We start from the raw sequence: 23,335 nt of genomic DNA, 5'->3' as shown, positions 1-23,335 counted from the left end.
TATAAGGCTAAAAGGAAGGAGCTTAAGAAGGAAATTAAGAGCCAGAAGGTTTAGTGAATTTTTCATTATCTCCCATTCTCCTTAATTTTTTTTATCCCTTCCATGACTGACAAAGTCTTTAAGGATTGGGATGAACTAGGTATTAAGTGTTTTTGGGACCTGTTTATCTCAGGATCGCTTGCTTCATTTGACCAATTGTCAACTAAATTTGCACACCCAAAAACACATTTTTACAGATGCCTTCAAATTAGAAATTTCTTGTGTTTCCAATTAACTACTTTTCCTATAGGTCCTGATAAAAAAAAATTTACTAGATGATCTTTTAAATTTAAAACCTTTTGTTAATAGTTCTATTACCGGAATCTATAACTTGTTGATTGAATCTAGACAAGACTTTTTAGATAAAATAAAAAAAGCTTGGGAGAATGACCTAAATTGTCAGATTTCTGATGATAGATGGAATAAAATTCTTAAACGAGTTAATAAATCATCTTTCTGTGCTCGTCATTCTCTTCTACAATTTAAAGTGGTTCATAGAGCTTACATTTCTAAACAGAAGCTGTCCAGTTTTTATCTGAATGTTTCTCCACGTTGTAATAAATGCAACTCTGCTGATGCCTCTTTAATTCATATGTTTTGGTTTTGCCCTAAAATTGAAAAGTTTTGGTGGGAAGTATTCCATACCTTCTCACAACTTTTTAGTTTCCAATTTGACCCAAATCCCCTTACTGCCTTGTTTGGTATTATTGCAGATGAAGATATAACTTTAAATACTTCTAACCTACAGGTTTTAGTTTTTACCTCTCTTTTAGCAAGAAGTGCAATCTTGCTTAAACAGGAGTCTACCCCTTCTACACATCTTCAATGGCTACGTGATATGTCTTATTTAAATTTAGAAAAGATCTGCTGCTCAGTCTTAAATTCAAAACAATCTTTTTATGATATCTGGGGACCTTTCCTAAATTACTTTTCCAATTTATAAAGTTTAACAGTGCACAGACTTTTATGTATATTTTTATCTTCTGCTCTTAAGCGAATATGTTTTCTTTTCTAATTTATCCATTATCATCCATCAGCTTTTTTCTTTGGTAGGGGGTTGACTTTTTTATATAAAAAAATTTATTTTATGATGGATGACCTATATTTAAATTTTTGATTACAGAGTGGTATACCTTTATGTGTTATGCTATAACATTTTGATCAATTTTATCACAATATATGAATGTACACAAGTTATGTTGAGATGTATCTATGTGTTGCACTCTGTAAATCTTGTTTTTTTTCTGAATAAAAATATTGTAAAAAGAAAGAAAGAGAAGGAAATTAGGAGAACCAGAAGGGGCCATGAGAAGGCCTTGGCGGGTAGGATTAAGAAAAACCCCAAGGCATTCTACAAGTACAGGCAGTCCCCGAGTTACGAAAGTCCGACTTACAGACAACGTGTACTTACGGAGGGAGGTGAACGCTGTCCGCCATTTTAAGTTGTTAACACTCTGAGTATGTAACATTGTATCTGGCTTAAATATTTCTTAGCAAGATTCACCCTGACCTCCCTCCCCCACCCCCCACCTTCCAGTCAGCACCATCCCCACTTGTCCCATTTAACCTGTCTCAGTGAGGGTGGACTTTAGGACCCGGGGCAGCACAAGTACCACCACCTGCAGCTGCTGCTGTATTTTTTTTATTAAGTGTGATTGGAAAAATAGCCAGATCAGAAATGCTGATCAAGTCAGCTAGTTCCTAAAGAGAACTCTGATAAGCCTATCAGAAGGTTCACTGCTGCTCAGCGATAGAGAATATGATCCCCAGTTTTCTGCTCCATTGATGGAAAACGATCGTGATGAAAATAAAGTGGAAATAACCTTTGACAAGGTTCCACATGGAAGTTAGTTAGGAAGGTTCAATCATTAGGTATTAATATTGAAGTAGTAAAATAGATTCAACAGTGGCTGGATGGGAGATGCCAGAGAATAGTGGTGGATAACTGTTTGTCAGGTTGGAGGCTGGTGACTACTGGTGTGCCTCAGGGATTTGTACTGGGTCCAATGTTTGTCATATACATTAATGATCTGAATGATGGGGTGGTAAATTGGATTAGTAAGTAAGCAGATTAGATAGATAGATAGATAGATACTTTATTCATCCCCATGGGGAAATTCAACTTTTTTCCAATGTCCCATACACTTGTTGTAGCAAAACTAATTACATACAATACTTAACTCAGTGATTTAGATGCATATCATATTTTTTACTATCTCAAAAAGCATTAATAATAGCTTTTAAAAAGTTCTTAAGTCCTGGCGGTAGAATTGTAAAGCCTAATGGCATTGGGGAGTATTATACTAAAATAGGTGGTGTTGTGGATAATGAAGTAGATTTTCAGAGTTTGCAGAGATTTAAGCCAGTTAGAAGAGTGGGCTGAAAGACAGCAGATGGAGTTTAATGCTGATAAGTGTGAGGTGCTACATTTTGGTAGGACTAATCAAAATACGACATACATGGTAAATGGTAGGACATTGAGGAATGCAGTAGAACAGAGTGATCTAGGAATAATGGTGCATAGTTCCCTGAAGGTGGAATCTCATGTGGATAGGGTGGTGAAGAAAGCTTTTGGTATGCTGGCCTTCATAAATCACAGCATTGAGTATAAGAGTTGGGATGTAATGTTGAAATTTTACAAGGCATTGGTGAGGCCAAATTTGGAGTATTGTGTACAGTTCTGGTCACCAAATTATAGGAAAGATGTCAACAAAATAGAAAGAGTACAGAGAAGATTTATTAGAATGTTACCTGGGTTTCAGCACTTAAGTTACAGAGAAAGGTTGAACAAGTTAGGTCTTTATTCTTTGCAGCGTAGAAGGTTGAGGAGGGATGTGATAGAAGTATTTAAAATTGAGGGGGATAGATAGAGTTGACATGGATAGACTTTTTCCATTGAGAGTAGGGGAGATTTAAACAAGAGGACTAGCGAGAGTTTAGGGGCAACACAAAGGGGAACTTCTTTACTCAGAGTGATAGCTGTGTGGAATGAGCTTCCAGTAGAAGTGGTAGAGGCAGGTTCGATTTTGTCATTTTAAAAAAAATAAAAAAATAAAAAAAAATTGGATAGGTATATGGACAGGAAAGGAATGGAGGGTTATGGGCTGAGTGCAGGTCGGTGGGACTAGGTGAGAGTAAGCATTCGGCATGGACTAGAAGGGCTGAGATGGCCTATTTCTGTGCTGTAATTGTTATATGGTTATATAATAAAGCAATTGGAAAGAGCTGAAATGCCATCAGTCATTGGAAAAGCTTTAGGCTATAAGTCGGTCAACAATCGGAACAACTTTAAAGGATAAAGGTAAAGGATAAAGTGAGAAAAATGGAGAATGTGAAAGGCCCTCCCCTGATGAAAGCTACAATTATTATTAAGCAACACAGTGATTTAATTATTGAAATACATACGGCAGCGGGAGAATTTAAATAACCAGCAGAGGCTGAGTACGAGCTTCACTCCAGGTGAGGTAAGGTCGAGTAAACTCCATTAAATAATCGAATTTGATTAGGACTAGGTAATGGAGGCAGCAGTTAGGGCAGTCGAATGCTCTGTTTGTGGTATGTGGGAAGTTAGGGCGAGCACAGTTGTCCCTGATGACTACACCTGCAAAAAGTGCATCCAGCTGCAGCTCCTGACGAACCGTGTTCGGGAACTGGAGCTGGATGAACTTCAGATCATTCGGGAGGCAGAGGCAGAAATAGACAGGAGTTTCAGGGAGCTAGTCATCCCTAGGAGACAGGTAGTTGGGTGACTCTCAAGAGAGTGATGGGGAATAGACAGGAACAGCAGAGCACCCCTGTGGCTGTTCCCATCAACAGTAAGTATACCGTTTTGGATGCTGTTGGTGGGGATGGCCTACCAGGGACAAGTTGCAGTGGTTGCGTCTCTGGCACTGAGACTGGACCCTCAGCTCAGAAGGGAAGGAGGGAAAAGAGGAGAGCAGCAGTGATAGGGGATACGATAGTAGGGGGACAGATAGGAGGCTCTGTGGATGAAATAGAGAATCCCAGATGGTCTGTTGCCTCCCTGGTGCCAGGATCCGTGATATCTCGGATCGAGTTCTCAGTATTCTCAAGAGGGAGGGTGAGCAGCTGGATGTTGTGGTCCATGTAGGGACCAATGATGTGGGTAGGAAGAGTGAGGAGGTCCTGAAAGGTGAGTCTGGGAAGCTAGTTGCCAAGTTAAAGGATAGGACCTCCAGGATAGCAATCTCAGGATTGCTACCAGTACCACGTGCAAGTGGGTTTAGAAATGGTAAGATAGTGCAAATCAACACGTAGCTGAAGACATGGTGCAGGAGGGAGGGCTTCAGATTTATAGATAATTGAGCAGTTTTCCAGGGAAGGTGGGACCTGTTCCGGCGGGACAGTTTACATCTGAACTGGAGGGGGACAAATATTCTTGCAGGTATGTTTGCTAGGGAGGCTCCAGTGGATTTAGACTAGATATGAAGGGGGAGGGGAACCAGAGTGTAGGAACAGATGTATGGGAGAAGGAAGAAAAAGACAAAGTTCTTTGTACCGTTAGAGCTAAACAGAGGAAGAGGTGGAGAATTTCTTAAATGCATTTATTTTAATGCTAGGAGCATTGTAAGAAAGGTGGATGAGCTTAGAGCATGGATTGATACCTGGAAAAATGATGTTGTAGCTATTAGTGAAACATGGTTGCAGGATGGGTGTGATTGGCAACAAAATATTCCTGGATTTCGTTGCTTCAGGTGTGATAGAATCGGAGGGACAAGAGGGGGAGGTATTGCGTTGCTTGTCAGAGAAAATATTACAGCGGTGCTCTGGCAGGATAGATTAGAGGGCTCGTCTAGGGAGCCTATTTGGGTGGAATTGAGGAATGGGAAAGGTGTAGTAACATTTATAGGGGTGTATTATAGACCACCTAATGGGGAGCAAGAATTGGAGGAGCAAATTTGCAAGGAGATAGCAGATATTTATAGTAAGCACAGGGTTGTGGTTGTGGGAGATTTTAATTTTCCACACATAGACTAGGAAGCCCATACTGTAAAAGAGATGGATGGTTTGGAGTTTGTAAAACGTGTGCAGGATAGTTTTTTGCAGCAATACATAGAGGTACCAACTAGAGAAGGGGCAGTGTTGGATCTTCTGTTAGGGAATGAAATAGGTCAGGTGATGGAGGTATGTGTTGGGGAGCACTTCGGGTCCAGTGATCACAATGCTATTAGTTTCAATAGAATTATGGAGAAGGATAGGACTGGACCCAGGGTTGAGATTTTTGATTGGAGAAAGGCTAACTTTGAGGCGATGCAAAAGGATTTAGAAGGAGTAGATTAGGACAATTTGTTTTGTGGGAAGGATGTAATAGAGAAATGGCGGTCATTTAAAGGTGGAAAGTGCCAGATGTGGGGATCTTGGGAGGCTCCCAGCCTCCCACAGGATTACATCTGCTCCAGATCCAATAAGATGAAGCTCCTTAGGGATCGTGTGAGGGATCTGGAGCAACAACTTGATGACCTACAGCTAATTGGAGAAAGTGAGGTGGTGATCAATAGTACCTATAGAGAAATAGTGGACAGCACCTCCATGACAGTCCCCCTCAGGAATCTATATATAGTTTTAGAAACTGTTGGAGAGGTTGGCCAGACAGAGAGACCACAACGAACAGGACTCTGGCACTCTGCCCAGTGCTGTGATCAAGAGAGCAAAGAGAAATGCAGTCGTTATAGGGGATTCCATCGTGAGGGGAACAGACAAGAGATTCTGCGAGCCGGACAAGGATAACTGAATGGTGTGTTACCTCCCTGGTGCCAGGGTGCCAGATATCTCAGATCGGGTCCAGTGTATTCTCAGGACAGAGGGTGAGCAATCTGAAGTCTTGATACATGTTGGTACCAATGACATAGACAGAAAAAGAGGAGGTCCAGAAGGAAGATTATTGGGAGCTAGGAAGAAAACTGAAAAGCCGGACCTCCAGAGTAATAATCTCAGGATTACTGCCTGAGCCAAGTGCTAATGATGGTAAGATGGGCAGAATTAAGCTGATGAATGTGTGGCTAAGTAACTGGTGCAGGGGGCAAGGCTTCAAATTCTTAGATTACTGGGATCTATTTTGTGGAAGGCATGACTTCTACAGAAACGATAGGTTACACCTGAACTCCAAGGGTACTAATATCCTGGCGGGATTGTTTAATATAGCTGTTAGGGAGGGTTTAAACTGAGTCGGCAAGGGGAAAGAAACCAGGGTGTTGGGGTCGAGGAAGAGGAAAATAGAAATAAGTCAAGGAAGTCCTGCTGTTCAGGAGGATTTAAACTAATGTGGCAGGGGGATGGGAACTAGAGACAGAGGGGTGTAAAATGAGGATAGAAGCAAAAAGTACCGTAGATGCCAGATTATAAGCCGCTACTTTTTTCCCACGCTTTGAACAGCTTTGAACACTGCAGCCTTTACTACGGTGCGGCTAATGCATGGTTTTTTTTTCATGCCGCCAAAAACATTTTGCCTCGTAACAGTAGACCAATAAAATTGATGAGTAGTTCAGAGGTCCAATGAAATTGTACGATAAATCAAGCGCACTTTCACAATTAAATTATTGTAAATCAGTCATTTGTACTCACCCTCATCAACATGGAAAACACTCGAAGAAAAGCATTGTGCTGCCTTTATGGCAGTTATTTAGTTTATAATATTTTCGCTTAGAAATTTCGCTGAGTAGGCTACGGTCAATTATGGATAACTCTGAACATCCTCTACATAGCACCATCCAGAGACAGAGAAGCAGTTTCAGCGACAGGTTACTATCGATGCAATGCTCCTCAGACAGGATGAAGAGGTCAATACTCCCCAATGCCATTAGGCTTTATAATTCTACCGCCAGGACTTAAGAACTTTTTAAAAGCTATTATTAATGCTTTTTGAGATAGTGATTTAGATGCATATCATATTTTTTACTGAGTTAAGTATTGTATGTAATTAGTTTTGCTACAACAAGTGTATGGGACATTGGAAAAAAGTTGAATTTCCCCATGGGGATGAATAAAGTATCTATCTATCTATCTATTTGTTAGTATTTTCTAGTTAAAGTTAGAAGTGTTTTAAGTATATTTGTTTTCTGTACTACATCCCGGGATGCTATGACGTCACATCCGGTTTCGCCGCGTCTTGTGGGAAAATACTGGTTTGCGATAAACGGAAAGGAGGGGGCGAGCGCATTAGACCTGCGCGATGATGCAGCTTTTAAGTTAAAGGCGATCAATAACTTTTCCTGGTAGGCTGCAGTATATATTTTTTTTACCAGTCGTTAGGAGATATTGGAATGTTGTTCGTGCACTGTTCAGTAAAAAAGTATACGCAACGTAATTTGTGTGTTACCGATACGTATGTATATTTAAAAGTAGCCGTGTTACAGGCACGCTTCAAAAAAAAGCATTTGCAATATGTATTTGTTTATGTTACCATACGGATTTAATTAAAAGTTAAAAAAATCCTCACGTGTAATATCTTTCTGTGTAAATATCTCATATTACAACGTGGGACACCTGCGGCTTAAAATCCGGTGTGGCTTGTACAAGTATAAAATTGATTTTCTTTCTAAAATTAGAGCCTGCGGCTTTTAATCAGGTGCGCTCTGTAGTACGGAATCTACGGTAGTAAGGTGAAAAGTGAAAGTGGCAGGCAGGCAAATCCAGGGCAAAAATCAAAAAGGGCCACTTTTCAATATAATTGTATAACGGCTAATAGTGTTGTAAAAACAAGCCTGAAGGCTTTGTGTGTTAATGTGAGGAGCATTCGTAACAAGGTGGATGAATTGAATGTGCAGATAGTTATTAATGAATATGATATAGATGGGATCACAGAGACATGGCTCTAGGGTGACCAAGGATGGGAGCTCAACATCCAGGGATATTCAATATTCAGCGGGGATAGACAGGAAAGAAAAGGAGGTGGGGTAGTGTTGCTGCTAAAGAGGAAATTAATGCAATAGAAAGGAAGGACATTAGCCTGGAGAATGTGGAATTGATATGGGTAGAGCTGCATAACACTAAGGGGCAGAAAACACAGGTGGGAGTTGTGTACAGGCCACCTAATAGTAGTAGTGAGGTTGGGGATGGCATTAAACATGAAATTAGAAATGTGTGCAATAAGGGAACAGCAGTTATAATGGGTGACTTCAATCTACATATAGATTGGGTGAACCAAATTGGTAAGGGTGCTGAGGAAGAGGATTTCTTGGAATGTATGCGGGATGGTTTTCTGAACCAACATGTTGAGGAACCAACTAGAGAGCAGGCCATTCTAGAATGGGTATTGAGCAATGAGGAAGGGTTACTTAGCAATTTTGGGTAAGAGTGACCATAATATGGTGGAATTCTTCATTAAGATGGAGAGTGACATAGTTAATTCAGAAACAAAGGTTCTGAAATTAAAGAAGGGTAACTTTGAAGGTATGACACGTGAATTAGCCAAGATAGACTGGCAAATGATACTTAAAGGGTTGACAGTGGATATGCATTGGCAAGCATTTAAAGATTGCATGGATGAACTACAACAATTGTTCATCCCAGTTTGGCAAAAGAATAAACCAGGGAAGGTAGTGCACCCATGGCTGACAAGGGAAATTTGGGATAGTATCAAGTCCAAAGACGAAACATACAAATTAGCCAGAAAAAGTGGCACACCTGAGGACTGGGAGAAATTCAGAGACCAGCAGAGGAGGACAAAGGGCTTAATTAGGAAAGGGAAAAAAGATTATGAGAGAAAGCTGGCAGGGAACATAAAAACTGACTGTAAAAGCTTTTATAGATATGTGAAAAGAAAAAGATTGTTGAAGACAAATGTAGGTCCCTTACAGTCAGAAACAGGTGAATTGATCATGGGGAACAAGGACATGGCAGACCAATTGAATAACTACTTTGGTTCTGTCTTCACTAAGGAGATCATAAATAATCTTCTGGAAATAGTAGGGGACCAAGGGTCTAATGAGATAGAGGAACTGAGGGAAATACATGTTGGTAGGGAAGTGGTGTTAGGTAAATTGAAGGGATTAAAGGCAGATAAATCCCCAAGGCCAGATGGTCTGCATTCCAGAGTGCTTAAGGAAGTAGCCCAAGAAATAGTGGATGCATTAGTGATAATTTTTCAAAAATCCTTAGATTCTGAATTAGTTCCTGAGGATTGGAGGGCGGCTAATGTAACCCCACTTTTTAATAAAGGAGGGAGAGAGAAACCGGGGAATTATAGACCGGTTAGCCTGACATCGGTGGTCGGGAAAATGCTAGAGTCGGTTATCAAAGATGTGATAACAGCACATTTGGAAAGCGGTGAAATCATCGGACAAAGCCAGCATGGATTTGTGAAAGAAAAATCATGTCTGACGAATCTTATAGAATTTTTTGAGATTGTAACTAGTAGAGTGGATAGGGGAGAACCAGTGGATGTGGTATATTTGGATTTTCAAAAGGCTTTTGACAGTGTCACACACAGGAGATTAGTCTGCAAACTTAAAGCACACAGTATAGGGGGTATGGTATTGATGCGGATAGAGAATTCGTTGGCAGACAGGAAGCAAAGACTGGGAATAAACGGGACCTTTTCAGAATGGAAGGCAGTGACTAGTGGGGTACCGCAAGGCTCAGTGCTGGTACCCCAGTTGTTTACAATATATATTAATGATTTAGACGAGGGAATTAAATGCAGCATCTCCAAGTTTGCGGATGACATGAAGCTGGGTGGCAGTGTTAGCTGTGAGGAGGATGCAGGGTGACTTGGATAGATAAGGTGAGCGGGCAAATTCATGACAGATGCAATTTAATGTGGATAAATGTGAGGTTATCCACTCTGGTTGCAAGAACAGGAAAACAGATTATTATCTGAATGGTGGCCGATTAGGAAAATGGGAGGTGCAACAAGACCTGGGTGTCATTGTACACCATTCACTGAAAGTGGGCATGCAGGTACAGCAGGCGGTGAAAAAGGAGAATGGTATGTTGGCATTCATAGCAAGAGGATTCGCATACAGGAGCAGGGAGGTTCTACTGCAGTTGTACAAGGCCTTGGTGAGACCACACCTGGAGTATTGTGTACAGTTTTGGTCCCCTAATCTGAGGAAAGACATTCTTGCCATAGAGGGAGTACAGAGAAGGTTCACCAGATTGACACCTGGGATGGCAGGACTTTCATATGAAGAAAGACTGGATCAACTAGGCTTATTCTCGCTGGAATTTAGATTGAGGGGGGATCTTATTGAAACGTATAAAATTCTAAAGGGATTGGACAGGCAAGATGCAGGAAGATTGTTCCCGATGTTGGGGAAGTCCAGAACGAGGGGTCACAGTTTAGGGATAAAGGGGAAGCCTTTTACAACCGAGATGACGAGAAACTTCTTCACACAGAGTGGTGAATCTGTGGAATTCTCCACCACAGGAAACAGTTCAGGCCAGTTCACTCTCTATATTTAAGAGGGAGTTAGATATGGCCCTTGTGACTAAAGGGATCAGGGGGTATGGAGAGAAGGCAGGTACAGGGTTCTGAGTTGGATGATCAGCCATGATCATACTGAATGGTGGTTCAGGCTCTAAGGGCCAAATGGCCTATTCCTGCACCTATTTTCTATGCTTCTATGTTTCTGAAATTTTTTGAGTACAGAATCTTTATGTTCCTGTTAGGTTGAAAGGAAAGGTTAAAAGTTTGATAGAGCCATGGTTTTCAAGGGATATTGGAAACTTGGTTAGGAAAAAGAGAGATCTACAATAAATATAGGCAGCAGTAAATGAAGTGCTTGAGGAATATAAAGAATGTAAGAAGAATCTTAAGAAAGAAATGGACAGCTATTTGTGGAGCCCAAAGAGATGGAGTAGATTTTCAACAATTTCTTTTCTTCGGTATTCACTAAGGATTGAATTGTGTAAGGTAACGGAAACAAGTAGGAAAGTTATGGAAACTATGACGACTAAGGAGGAGGAAGTACTGGCGCTTTTAAGGAATATAAAAGTGGATAAATCTCCGGGTCCTGACAGGATATTTCCCTAGGACCTTAAGGGAGGTTAGTGTAGAAATAGCAGGGGCTCTGACAGAAATATTTTAAATGTCATTATAAACGGGAATCGTGCCCGAGGATTGGCGTATTGCTCATGTGGTTCCATTGTTTAAAACAGGTTCTAAGAGTAAACCTAGCAATTATAGGCCTGTCAGTTTGACGTCAGTGATGGGTAAATTAATGAATAGTATTCTTAGAAATGGTATATATAATTATCTGGATAGACAGGGTCTGATTAGGAACAGTCAACATGGATTCGTGCGTGGAAGGTCATGTTTGACAAATCTTACTGAATTTTTTGAAGAGGTTACCAGGAAAGTTGACGAGGGTAAAGCAGTGGATGTTGTCTACATGGACTTCAGTAAGGCCTTTGACAAGGTTCCACATGGAAGGTTAGTTAGGAAGGTTCAATCGTTGCGTATTAACATTGAATTAGTAAAATGGATACAACAGTGGCTGGATGGGAGATGCCAGAGAGTAGTGGTGGATAACTGTTTGTCAGATTGGAGGCCGGTGACTGGTGGTGTGCCTCAGGGATCTGTACTGGGTCCAATGTTGTTTGTCATATACATTAATGATCTGGATGATGGGGTGGTAAATTGGATTAGTAAGTATGCAGATGATACTAAGGTAGGTGGTGTTGTGGATAATGAAGTAGGTTTTCAAAGCTTGCAGAGAGATTTAGGCCAGTTAGAAGAGTGGGCTGAATGATGGCAGATGGAGTTCAATGCTGATAAGTGTGAGGTGCTACATTTTGGTAGGAATAATCCAAATAGGACATACATGGTAAATGGTAGGGCATTGAAGAATGCAGTAGAACAGAGTCATCTAGGAATAATAATGGTGCATAGTTCCCTGAAAGTGGAATCTCATGTGGATAGGGTGGTGAAGAAAGCTTTTGGTATGTTGGCCTTTATAAATCACAGCACTGAGTATAGGAGTTTGGATGTAATGTTAAAATTGTCCAAGGCATTGGTAATGCTGAATTTTTAGTATTGTGTATAGTTCTGGTCACCGAATTAGAGGAAAGATATCAATAAATTAGAGAGAGTACAGAGAAGATTTACTAGAATGTTCTCTGGGTTTGAGCACCTAAGTTACAGAGAAAGGTTGAACAAGTTAGGTCTTTATTCTTTGCAGCGTAGAAGGTTGAGGGGGGACTTGATCGAGGTATTTAAAATTTTGAGAGGGATAGATAGAGTACACAGCCTTTGTACACCACGGTTTGTGTACCCTACCATAACTTCCCTGTCTCATTGGAACATACCTGTACAGAACTCTACACAAATAACCCCTGAATATTTGCCATGTTTCTTCCGTACATTTCCCTGAGAACATCTGTTTCCAATTTAAGCCTCCAATTTCCTGTCTGATAGCCTCCTAATTCCCCTTACTCCAATTAAACACTTTTCTAACTTATCTGTTCCTATCTCTCTCCAATGCTATTGTAAAGGAGATAGAATTATGACTAAAAGACACTAGATTACTACAGCACAGTACAGGCCCTGCGACCCTCGATGTTGTGTCAACCCATATATTCCAAATAAGTACTAAACCCACACTACCCTGTAACCCTCTATTTTTCTTTCATCCATGTGCCTGTCCAAGAGGCTCATAAATACCCCTAATGTTTTAGCCCACCACCATCCCTGGTCATTCCAGGCACCCATAACCTTCTGTGTTTTTAAAAAATAAAAAAAAAACTTACCACTGATGTCTCCCCTAAACTTTCCTCGCTTAACTTTGTACATATGCCCTCTGGTGTTTGCCATTCGTGCCCTGGAAAACAGGTACTGGCTATCCACCCTATCTATGCCTCTCATAATCTTGTAGACCTCTATCAAGTCCCCTCTCATCCTTCTATACTCCAAAGAGAAAAGTCCCAGCTCTGCTAACCTTGATTCATAAGACTTGTTTTCCAATCCAGGTAACGTCCTGGTAAATCTCCTCCACACCCTCTCCATAGCTTCCACATCCTTCCTATAATGAGGTGACCAGAACTGAACACAATACTCTAAGTGTGGTATCACCAGAGGTTTGTGGAGTTGCAACATGACCTCTCATGATCACTATCTCCAAAATGCTCTCCCACTGAGATATCTGACACCTGACCAGGTTCATTTCCCAATACCAGATCAAGTACAGCCTCTCCTCTTGTCGGCTTATCTGCATACTGTGTCAAGGAACATTCCTGAACACACCTAACAAACTCCACCCCATCTAAACCCCTTGCTCTAGGATATGCCAATCGATATTTGGGAAATTAAAATCTCCCATTACGACAACTCTGTTACTATTACACCTTTCCAGGATCTGTTTCCCTATCTGCTTCTCAATATCCCTGTTATTATTAGGCAGCCTATAAAAAAAACAGTAAAGTTATTGACCCCTTCCTGTTCCTAACCTCCACCCACAGAGACTCCGTAGACAATCTCTCCATGGCGTCCACCTTTACTGCAGCTGTGACACTATCTCTGATCAACAGTGTCACGCCTCCACCTCTTCTGCCTCCCTCCCTGTACTTCCTGAAACATCTAAAACCCGGCACTCAAAGTAACCAATCCTGTCCCTGAGCCATCCAAGTCTCCATAATGGCCACCACATCATATCTCCAAGTACTGATCCACGCTCTAAGCTCATCAGCTTTGTTCATAACACTCCTTGCATTAAAATAGACACATCTCAAGGTTTCGGTCTGAGCGCGTCCCTTCTCTATCACCTGCATATCTTCCCTCTCACACTGTCTACAAGCTTTCTCTATTTGTGAGCCAACCTCCTCTTCCCCAGTCTCTTCAGTTCGGTTCCCAACCCCCAACAATTCTAGCTTAAACTCTCCCCAGTAGGCTAAGCAAACCTCCCTGCCAGGATATTGGTCCCCCTGGGATTCAAGTGCAACCCATCCTTTTTGTACAGGTCACACCTGCCTCAAAAGAGGTCCTAATGATCCAAGAAATCTTAATCCCTGCCCCCTGCCCCAATCCTCAGCCACGCATTTATCCTCCACCTCATCCTATTCCTATTCTCACTGTCGCGTGGCACAGGCGGTAATCCCGAGATGACTACCTTTGTGGTCCTGCTTCTGAACTTCCTTCCTGACTCCCTGTAGTCTTTTTTTCAGGACCTCTGTCATTGGTACCAATATGTACTACGAACTCTGGCTGTTCTCCCTCCCATCGCAAGATATCTTGGACGCAATCCAAAACATCCTGGACCCTGGCACCTGAGAGGCAAACTACCATCCGAGTTTCTTTCCTGCGTCCACAGAATCGCCTGTCTGACCCCGTAACTTTAGAGTCCCCTATCACTACTGCCTTCCTCTTCCTTCCCCTACCCTTCTGAGCCACAGGGCCAGACTCTATGCCAGAGGCTTGGCCATTACCACTTCCCCCAGGTAGGCTGTCCCCCCCCAACAGTACTCAAACAGGAATACTTATTGTAAAGGGGTATTCTCTAGTACCTGAATCTTCCCCTTCCCTCTCCGGTCTGTGACCCACTTGTCTGTCTCCCATGGCCCCAGTGTGACCACCTGCCTATAACTCCTCTCTATCACCCTCCTTGCTCTCCCTGACTAGGCAAAGGTCATCGAGCTGCATCTCCAGTTCTCTAACTCAGATCCACAGGAGCTGCAGCTCAACACACCTGGTGGAAATACGGCCGTCTGGGAGGCTGGGATACTCCAGGACCCCCCAATTCTGACACTGAGCACAGAAAACTAGCCTCACACACATACTGCCTACTTTGCCTCGTCCCGTTACCGCCTGAGCCCATTGAACCAAAGCCCTACCACTATGCTGCCCCTTACTCCGTTGCCCACTCCGAAGCTGCCCACTGGATACGGCGGTCTTCTTTTTAAACCTTTTGCGCTCTATTGGCTGGCATCATGCACATGCGCAGTCCCACCTCTCTTTAACCTGAGAAGCAAAAAACTCCCTTTGCTCTGAAAAACCAGCAGTTCACTAGCAGCCTTTTCTAAAGTAAGGATATGTTCGGTACAGCATCGTGGGCCGAAGGACCTGTATTGTACTTTAGGTTTTTTATGTTTCTAACCCTCATTAAACAGTGATCACAGTATGATTGAGGTCACTTTGAAATTTGAGAAGGCGAAACTAAATTCCAATGTGTCGGTATTTCAGTGAAATAAAGAAAATTACAATGGCATGAGAGGGAAACTGGCCAAGGTTGACTGGAAAGGGACACTAGCAGGAAGGACAGCAGAACAGCAATTGCTGGGGTTTCTGTGAAAAATGAGGGAAGTGCAAGATATATATTCCAAATAAGAAATTTTCGAATGGCTAATAAATGAAGTCAGAGCCAAAGTAAAAGCAAAAGAGAGGGCATAAAGGGAAGGTAAAGTTAGTGGGAAGATAACGGATTGGGAAGCTTTTAAAAATTTTCAGAAGGAAACTAAGAAGGTCATTAGGAAGGAAAAGAAGAATTATGAAAGGAAGCTGATTACTAATATCAAAGAAGATACTAAAAGCTTTTTTAAGTATTTCAAGGGTAAAAGAGAGTTGAGGGTAGATATAGGACCAATAGAAAATTACGCTGGAGATATTGTAATGAGAGATGCAGAGAATGGAGAGGAACTGAATGTGTATCTTGCACCAGTCTTCACTGTTGAAGACGTCTGCAGTATACCAGACATTCAAGAGAGTCAGGGAAGTGAAGTATGTGCAGTGAAAATTATGACTGAGAAGGTGCTCAGGAAGCTTAATGGTCTGAGGGTAAATTTCCTGGACCTGATGAGATGCACCCTCAGGTTCGTAAGGAAGTATATGGAGAAATTGAGGAGGCATTAACAATGATCTTTCAAGAATCAATAGATTCTGACATTGTACCAAATGACTGGAAAATTGCAAATGTTACTCTATTTAAGAAGGGTGAAAGGCAGCAGAAAGGAAACTATAGACCTGTTAGCCTGACATCAGTGGTTGGGAAGTTGTTGGAATCGATTGTTAGGGATGAGATTACAGAATACCTGGAGGCGCATGACAAGATAGGCCAACGCCAGCATGATTTCCTGAAAAAAAAAGTCCTGGCTGACTAACCTACTGCAATGTTTTGAGGAAATTACAAGTAGGATTGACAAAGGAGATGCAGTAGAAGGCCAACACAATTCAGCTTTCCAAAGTAAATCACTTCACACATTTTCACATTGAACTTCATTGGCCACTTCTCAGCCCAGCTCTGCATCCTGTTTCTATATCATTGCATGACAACCTTCTACACTATCGACAACACCACCAAAATTCATGTTATCTGCAGACTTATTAACCAGTCTTTCACCTTCTCATAGAAGTGTTCGATAAAAATCACAATGAACGGGGTCCCCAAACAGATCCCTGCAGAACACCACTTGTCACTGAATTCCAGGCAGAATGCTCTTTCTCTACAATCCACGGGCAACCCTAATTCTGAATCTATTTCTAAAGGTCTACTGTTTTTTGTTTGCTTCTGAGCAACTGTAACAAATCCTTTTCATTAAATAAGAATTGCTTCGCAGTAGTCCATAAGCAAGCTACCATTTCATTTAATGGATTGTAACAGAAAAGTTATAGAAATATAGTTGTGGATGTGTGTGGCCTTCGTCTTGAAGTAGCATGGGGATATGGCTGTGAAATGTCCGTACTTGCATTTATGAATTGTTGTATTGCAAATACATTAGCTGCCATGGTATGATCGGGGGTGGGGGGGGGGGGGGGGCGGGTGAGGGGAGGTTTGTTTAGGGGTAAGATATAAAAGCAAAATGGAGGAAATGTAATCCATTATGTATTCTGTATTGTGTCATTCCTTCAATAGAAATATATTTTTAAAAAATAAATGGAAATATAAAATTAAGTCTGCTGAATATCTTAAAAGCTTCATTATTACTTTCAAGCCAGACATCGAACAAAATGTTCAAAGAAATGGCATTTTCTCCCCATTGCTTCCCAAAATTTTGTATTTCTTTTATTAAATAAAATGCATTTGAAGCGTATTTGAAAATAAGTAGTGAATTACCAGCCTACTGAGCACACAGACACTCTTTTGGACAGTTTCTCTTGTGACATCTGCTTGACGAACCTTCAGGATCTGGAATTAAACAAAATAAGACCATAAGACAAAGGAGCAGAAGTCAGCCATTCAGCCCATCGAGTCTGCTCCGCCATTTTATCATGAGCTGATCCATTCTCCCATTTAGTCCCACTCCCCCGCACTCTCACCATAACCTTTGATGCCCTAGCTACTCAGATATTTATCAATCTCTTCCTTAAATACACCCAATGACTTGACCGCCACTGCCGCCCATGGCAACAAATTCCACACCTGACCCATGGATACCGACATTTTAAATATTTCTGCCAGGGCTCCTGCAATTTCATCACTAGTCTCCTTCAAGGTCCGAGGGAATACCCTGTCAGGTCCTGGGGATTTATCTACACTGATTTGCCTCGACAGCAAGCACCTCCTCCTCTTCAATCTGTATAAGTTCCATGACCTCCCTACTTGTTTGCTTTGTTTCCATAGACTCCATTCCAGTTTCCTTAGTAAATACAGAGCAAAAAAGCCCATTTAATATCTCTTCCATTTCTTTTGGTTCCATACCTGTGGAAAGTGGCCAGTGAGTGAGTGGGCCAGTGAAGGAGTGGAGATTTGAGGCTTTGACTCGAGAGATTCTGGCAGTTTTGGTAGCTGGACTGTGCAATCAAGTCAATCAAGATTTGAATAGCTCAGACTCAACAGAAAGCAGCTGATTGGGCAATCGAGGTCAGGTGACCAAGCAGTTTGAAAAGCTCAAACAAATAAATAGAGGAGTAGCTCAAGCGGAGCGGCCTGTGGAAAGCGGCCAGTGAGTGAGTGGGCCAGTGAAGGAGTGGAAATTTGAGTCTTTGACGAGAAGAGGCGGAGGACGAGTTTGTTCCCAGTTAGTCTTTGCAATGCCTCCTGAGACAGTGAAGTGTCTCTCCTGTGAGATGTGGCAGTCTTGGGGGAACTCCCCTCTCCCGCAGAGTCACATCTGCCAGAAGTGTTTGCGGCTGGGCGAACTGGAAAACCGTGTGCGGAATCTGGAGCAGCAGCTGGATGACCTTCGACTCATAAGGGAGAATGAGACAGTCATAGATGAGAGCTACAGGGAGGTAGTCACACCTAGGCTGCAGGAAGCAGGTCATTGGGTGACAGTCCAAGGGGGGAAAGCGAAGGAGAGTAGACAGGTAATGCAGAGCACCCCCTGTAGCCATTCCCCTGAATAATAAGTTTACCATCCTGGATGCTGTTGGCGAGGATGACCGACCAGGTGTGAGCCATGGTGGCAGGGCCTCTGGCACTGAGTTTGACCCTGTGGTGCAGAAGGATGGACTGTGAAGAGGAGAGCTGTCGTCATTGGAGACTCTATTGTCAGGGGAGCAGACAGAAGATTTTGTGGACATGAGAAGGACACCTGCATGGTTTGTTGCCTCCCAGGTGCCAGGGTCCGGGATGTCTCTGACCGGGTGCATGACATACTGTTACGAGAAGGAAAGCAACCAGAAGTCGTGATACATGTTGGTACCAACGACATAGGCAGGAAGAGGGATGAGGTGTGAAACTCCTGAAGTGTGAGTTTCGGGAACTAGGCAGAAGGCTGAAGAACAGGACCTCAAGGGTGGCATTCTCAGGATTGCTGCCAGTGCTACGCGACAGTGATGGTAAGAATTGGAGCAGATGGCAGTTGAATGCGTGGTTGAGGAGTTGGTGCAGGGCGCAGGGTTTTAGATTTTTGGATCATTGGGATCTCTTCTGGGGAAGGTGGGATCTGTACGGATTGGATAGGTTGCACCTGAACTCGAGGGGGAGCAATATCCTTGCAGATAGGTTTGCTAGCATGGTTCGGGAGGGTTTAAACCAATTTGCAAGGGGGATGGGACCCAGAGCAGTGAAAGAAGTGCATGGAGTAAAGCCAGATGTAACATATAGAGAGGCTTTGATGAAAAAGAAGCAGGATAAAGGGTGTAAAGGTAGTAAGGTAAAAGGGCTAAAGTGTGTGTACTTCAATGCAAGAAGCATCAGGAACGAAGGTGATAAACCGTCAGCTTGGATACATACATGGAATTATGATGTCGTGGCCATAATGGAGACTTGGCTGGCACCAGGGCAGGAATGGATTCTCAATATTCCTGGATTTCAGTGCTTTAAAAGGGATAGAGAGGAGGGAAAAAAGGGAGGAGGGGTGGCATTACAAGTCAGGGATACTATTACAGCTGCAGAAAGGATGGATAATGTAGCAGGATCCTCTTTTGAGTCAGTATGGGTAGAAGTCAGGAACAGGAAGGGAGCAGTTACTCTACTGGGGGTATTCTATAGGCCTCGTGGTAGCAGCAGAGATACCGAGTAGCAGATTGGGAGGCAGATTTTGGAAAGGTACAAAAATAACAGGGTTGTTATCATGGGTGACTTTAACTTCCCTAATATTGATTGGCACTTGTTCAGTTCCAAGGGTTTAGATGAGGCAGAGTTTGTTAAGTGTGACCAGGATAGATTCCTGTCATAGTATGTTGACAGGCCGACTAGGGGGAATGCCATACTAGATCTAGTATTAGGTAACGAACCGGGTCAGGTCACGGATCTGTCAGTGGGTGAGCATCTGGGGGACAGTGATCACTGCTCCCTGGCCACTAGCATTATCGTGGAAAAGAATAGAATCAGAGAGGACAGGAAAATTTTTAATTGGGGAAGGGCAAATTATGAGGCTATAAGGCTAGAACTTGCGGGTGTAAATTGGGATGATGTTTTCGCAGGGAAATGTACTATGGACATGTGGTCGATGTTTAAGGACCTTTTGCTGGATGTTAGGGATAAATTTTTCCCTGTCAGGAAGATAAAGAATGGTAGGGTGAAGGAACCATGGGTGACAAGTGAAGTGGAAAATCTAGTCAGGTGGAAGAAGGCAGCATACATGAGCTTTAGGAAGCAAGAATCAGATGGGTCTATTGAGGAATATAAGGTAGCAAGAAAGGAGCTTAAGAAGGGGCTGAGAAGAGCAAGAAGAGGGCATGAGAAGGCCTTGGCGAGTAGGGTAAAGGAAAATTATGGATAACTCTGAACATCCTCTACATAGCACCATCCAGAGACAGAGAAGCAGTTTCAGCGACAGGTTACTATCGATGCAATGCTCCTCAGACAGGATGAAGAGGTCAATACTCCCCAATGCCATTAGGCTTTACAATTCTACCGCCAGGACTTAAGAACTTTTTAAAAGCTATTATTAATGCTTTTTGAGATAGTGATTTAGATGCATATCATATTTTTTTACTGAGTTAAGTATTGTATGTAATTAGTTTTGCTACAACAAGTGTATGGGACATTGGAAAAAAAGTTGAATTTCCCCATGGGGATGAATAAAGTATCTATCTATCTATGAATGAGGTTGATGTTCTGGAGCATGTTGATATTAAGGGAGAGGAGGTGTTGAGGTTGTTAAAATACATTAGGGCGGATAAGTCCCCGGGGCCTGACGGAATATTCCCCAGGCTGCTCCACGAGGTGAGAGAAGAGATTGCTGAGCTTCTGGCTAGGATCTTTATGTCCTCGTTGTCCACAGGAATGGTACCGGAGGATTGGAGGGAGGCGAATGTTGTCCCCATGTTCAAAAAAGGTAGTAGGGATAGTCCGGGTAATTATAGACCAGTGAGCCTTACGTCTGTGGTGGGGAAGCAGTTGGAAAAGATTCTTAGAGATAGGATCTATGGACATTTAGAGAATCATGGTCTGATCAGGGACAATCAGCATGGCTTTGTGAAGGGCAGATCATGCCTAACAAGCCTGATAGAGCTCTTTGAGGAGGTGACCAGGCATATAGATGAGGGTAGTGCAGTGGATGTGATCTACATGGATTTTAGTAAGGCATTTGACAAGGTTCCACATTGTAGGCTTATTCAGAAAGTCAGAAGGCATGGGATCCAGGGAAGTTTGGCCAGGAGGATTCAGAATTGGCTTGTCTGCAGAAGGCAGAGGGTTGTGGTGGAGGGAGTACATTCAGATTGGAGGCTTGTGACTAGTGGTGTGCCACAAGGATCTGTTCTGGGACCTCTACTTTTCGTGATTTTTATTAACGACCTGGATGTGGGAGTAGAAGGGTGGGTTGGCAAGTTTGCAGATGACACAAAGGTTGGTGGTGTTGTAGATAGTGTAGAGGATTGCCAAAGATTGCAGAGAGACATTGATAGGATGCAGGAGTGGGCTGAGCCGTGGCAGATGGAGTTCAACCCAGAGAAGTGTGAGGTGGTACACTTTGGAAGGACAAACTCCAAGGCAGAGTACAAAGTAAATGGCAGGATTCTTGGTAGTGTGGAGGAGCAGAGGGATCTGCTGGTACAGTTGCCTCACAGGTAGATAGGGTAGTTAAGAAAGCTTATGGGATGTTAGCTTTCATAAGTCGAGGGATAGGGTTTAAGAGACGCAATGTAATGATGCAGCTCTATAAAACTCTAGTTAGGCCACACTTGGAGAACTGTGTCCAGTTCTGGTCGCCTCACTATATGGGAAGCATTATATGGGATGTGGAAGCATTAGAAAGGGTACAAAGGAGATTTACCTGGATGCTGCCTGGTTTAGAGAATATGCGTTATGATCAGAGATTAAGGGAGCTAGGGCTTTACTCTTTGGAGAGGAGGAGGATTAGAGGAGACATGATTGAGGTGTACAAGATATTAAGAGGAATAGACAGAGTGGACAGCCAGCGCCTCTTCCCCAGGGCACCACTGCTCAGTACAAGAGGACATGGCTTTAAGGTAAGGGGAGGGAAGTTCAAGGGGGATATTAGAGGAAGGTTTTTCACTCAGAGAGTCGTTGGTGCGTGGAATGCACCGCCTGAATCAGCGGTGGAGGTAGACACACTAGTGAAGTTTTAGAGACTACTAGACAGGTATATGGAGGAATTTAAGGTGGGGGGTTATATGTGAGGCAGGGTTTGAGGGTCAGCACAACATTGTGGGCTGAAGGGCCTGTAATGTGCTGTACTATTCTATGTTCTATGTTCTATACATAGCCGACCACTCTGGTCTTCAAGAGGACCAATTTTGCTCTTAACATACCTGTAGAAGCTCTTAGGATTATCCTCAACCTGACTGCTAAAGCAACCTCAAGTCTTCTTTTAGCCCTCCTGATTTCTTTCTTAAGTATTTTCTTACTCTTTTTATACTCAAATATCTTATTTTCCTCCCAGTTGCCTATACATGTTATACATCTGTCGCTTCTTCTTTATCAGAGTTCCAATATCCCTCGAGAACCAAGGTTCCTTATTCTTATTCATTTTGCCTTTAACCCTGACAGGAACATACAAACTCTGCCCTCTCAAAATTTCTCCTTTGAAGGCCTCCCACTTACCAATCACATTCTTGCCAAAGAACAACCTGTCCCAATCTACGCTTTTTAGATCCTTTCTCATTTCTTCAAATTTGGCCTTTTTCCAGTTTAGAACTTCAACCCGAGGACCAGATCTATCTTTATCCATGATCAAGTTGAAAATAATGACGTTATGATCACTGGAACCAAAGCATTCCCCTACACACACTTCCATCACCTGCACTAACTCATTTCCTAATAGGAGATCTAATATTGCATCCTCCCTAGTTGGTACATCTATATACTGATTTAGAAAACTTTCCTGAACACATTTTACAAACTCTAACCCATCTAGACCTTTAACAGTATGGGAGTCCCAATCAATGTGTGGAAAATTAAAATCCCCTACAATCACAACTTTCTGTCTCCTGCAGTTGTCTGTTATCTCTCTGCAGATTTGTTCCTCCAATTCTCGCTGACTATTGGGTGGTCTATAATACAATCCTATTAATCTGGTCATACCTTTCCCGTTTCTCAGCTCCACCCACATGGCCTCAGTAGACAAGCCCTCTAAACTGTCCTGCTGAAGCACTGCTGTAATATTTTCCCTGACTAGCAAAGCCACCACCCCCCCCACCCTTCATCCCTCTGCCTCTATCACGTCTGAAACATCGGAACCCTGGAACATTGAGCTGCTAGTCCTGCCCCTCCTGTAGCCAAGTTTCAGTAATGGCTATGATGTCCTAATTCCATGTGTCGATCCAAGCCCTCAGCTCATCTGCCTTTCCCATAATACTCCTCACATTGAAATATACACACCTCAGAAGATTATTACCACCACACAAAACCTTACTATTTGTGACTTTGCATGAACTACTAACATCATTTATTTTTACCCCCGTTCCACTATCTACTCTGACACTCTGGTTCCCATTCCCCTGCAAATCTAGATTAAGAGGTTCCTTCACCTCTATCTCTCTAATCACCTCTGGTTC

The 23,335-nt window shown here is 42.6% G+C and overlaps 1 protein-coding gene across 3 annotated transcripts in view; it reads right to left on the bottom strand.

Annotated features, from left to right (window-relative positions):
• The window catches only part of avl9 (AVL9 homolog (S. cerevisiase)), a 305,466-nt gene that overhangs the window by 226,185 nt on the left and 55,946 nt on the right, over positions 1 to 23,335 (bottom strand). For 2 of the 3 annotated variants that reach the window (XM_073070590.1, XM_073070639.1), the window contains exon 4: positions 17,040 to 17,111. The exons of the other annotated variant lie outside the window; for it this stretch is intronic. In XM_073070590.1, the coding sequence (XP_072926691.1) occupies positions 17,040 to 17,111 (72 nt within the window). The remainder of the gene's footprint in view (positions 1 to 17,039; positions 17,112 to 23,335) is intronic. 3 annotated transcript variants of the gene reach the window in all.

Source organism: Hemitrygon akajei, chromosome 1 (genome assembly GCF_048418815.1).
Source record: "Hemitrygon akajei chromosome 1, sHemAka1.3, whole genome shotgun sequence".
NCBI classification, from domain to species: domain Eukaryota; kingdom Metazoa; phylum Chordata; class Chondrichthyes; order Myliobatiformes; family Dasyatidae; genus Hemitrygon; species Hemitrygon akajei.
This window is presented reverse-complemented; position numbering and strand designations above follow the sequence as displayed.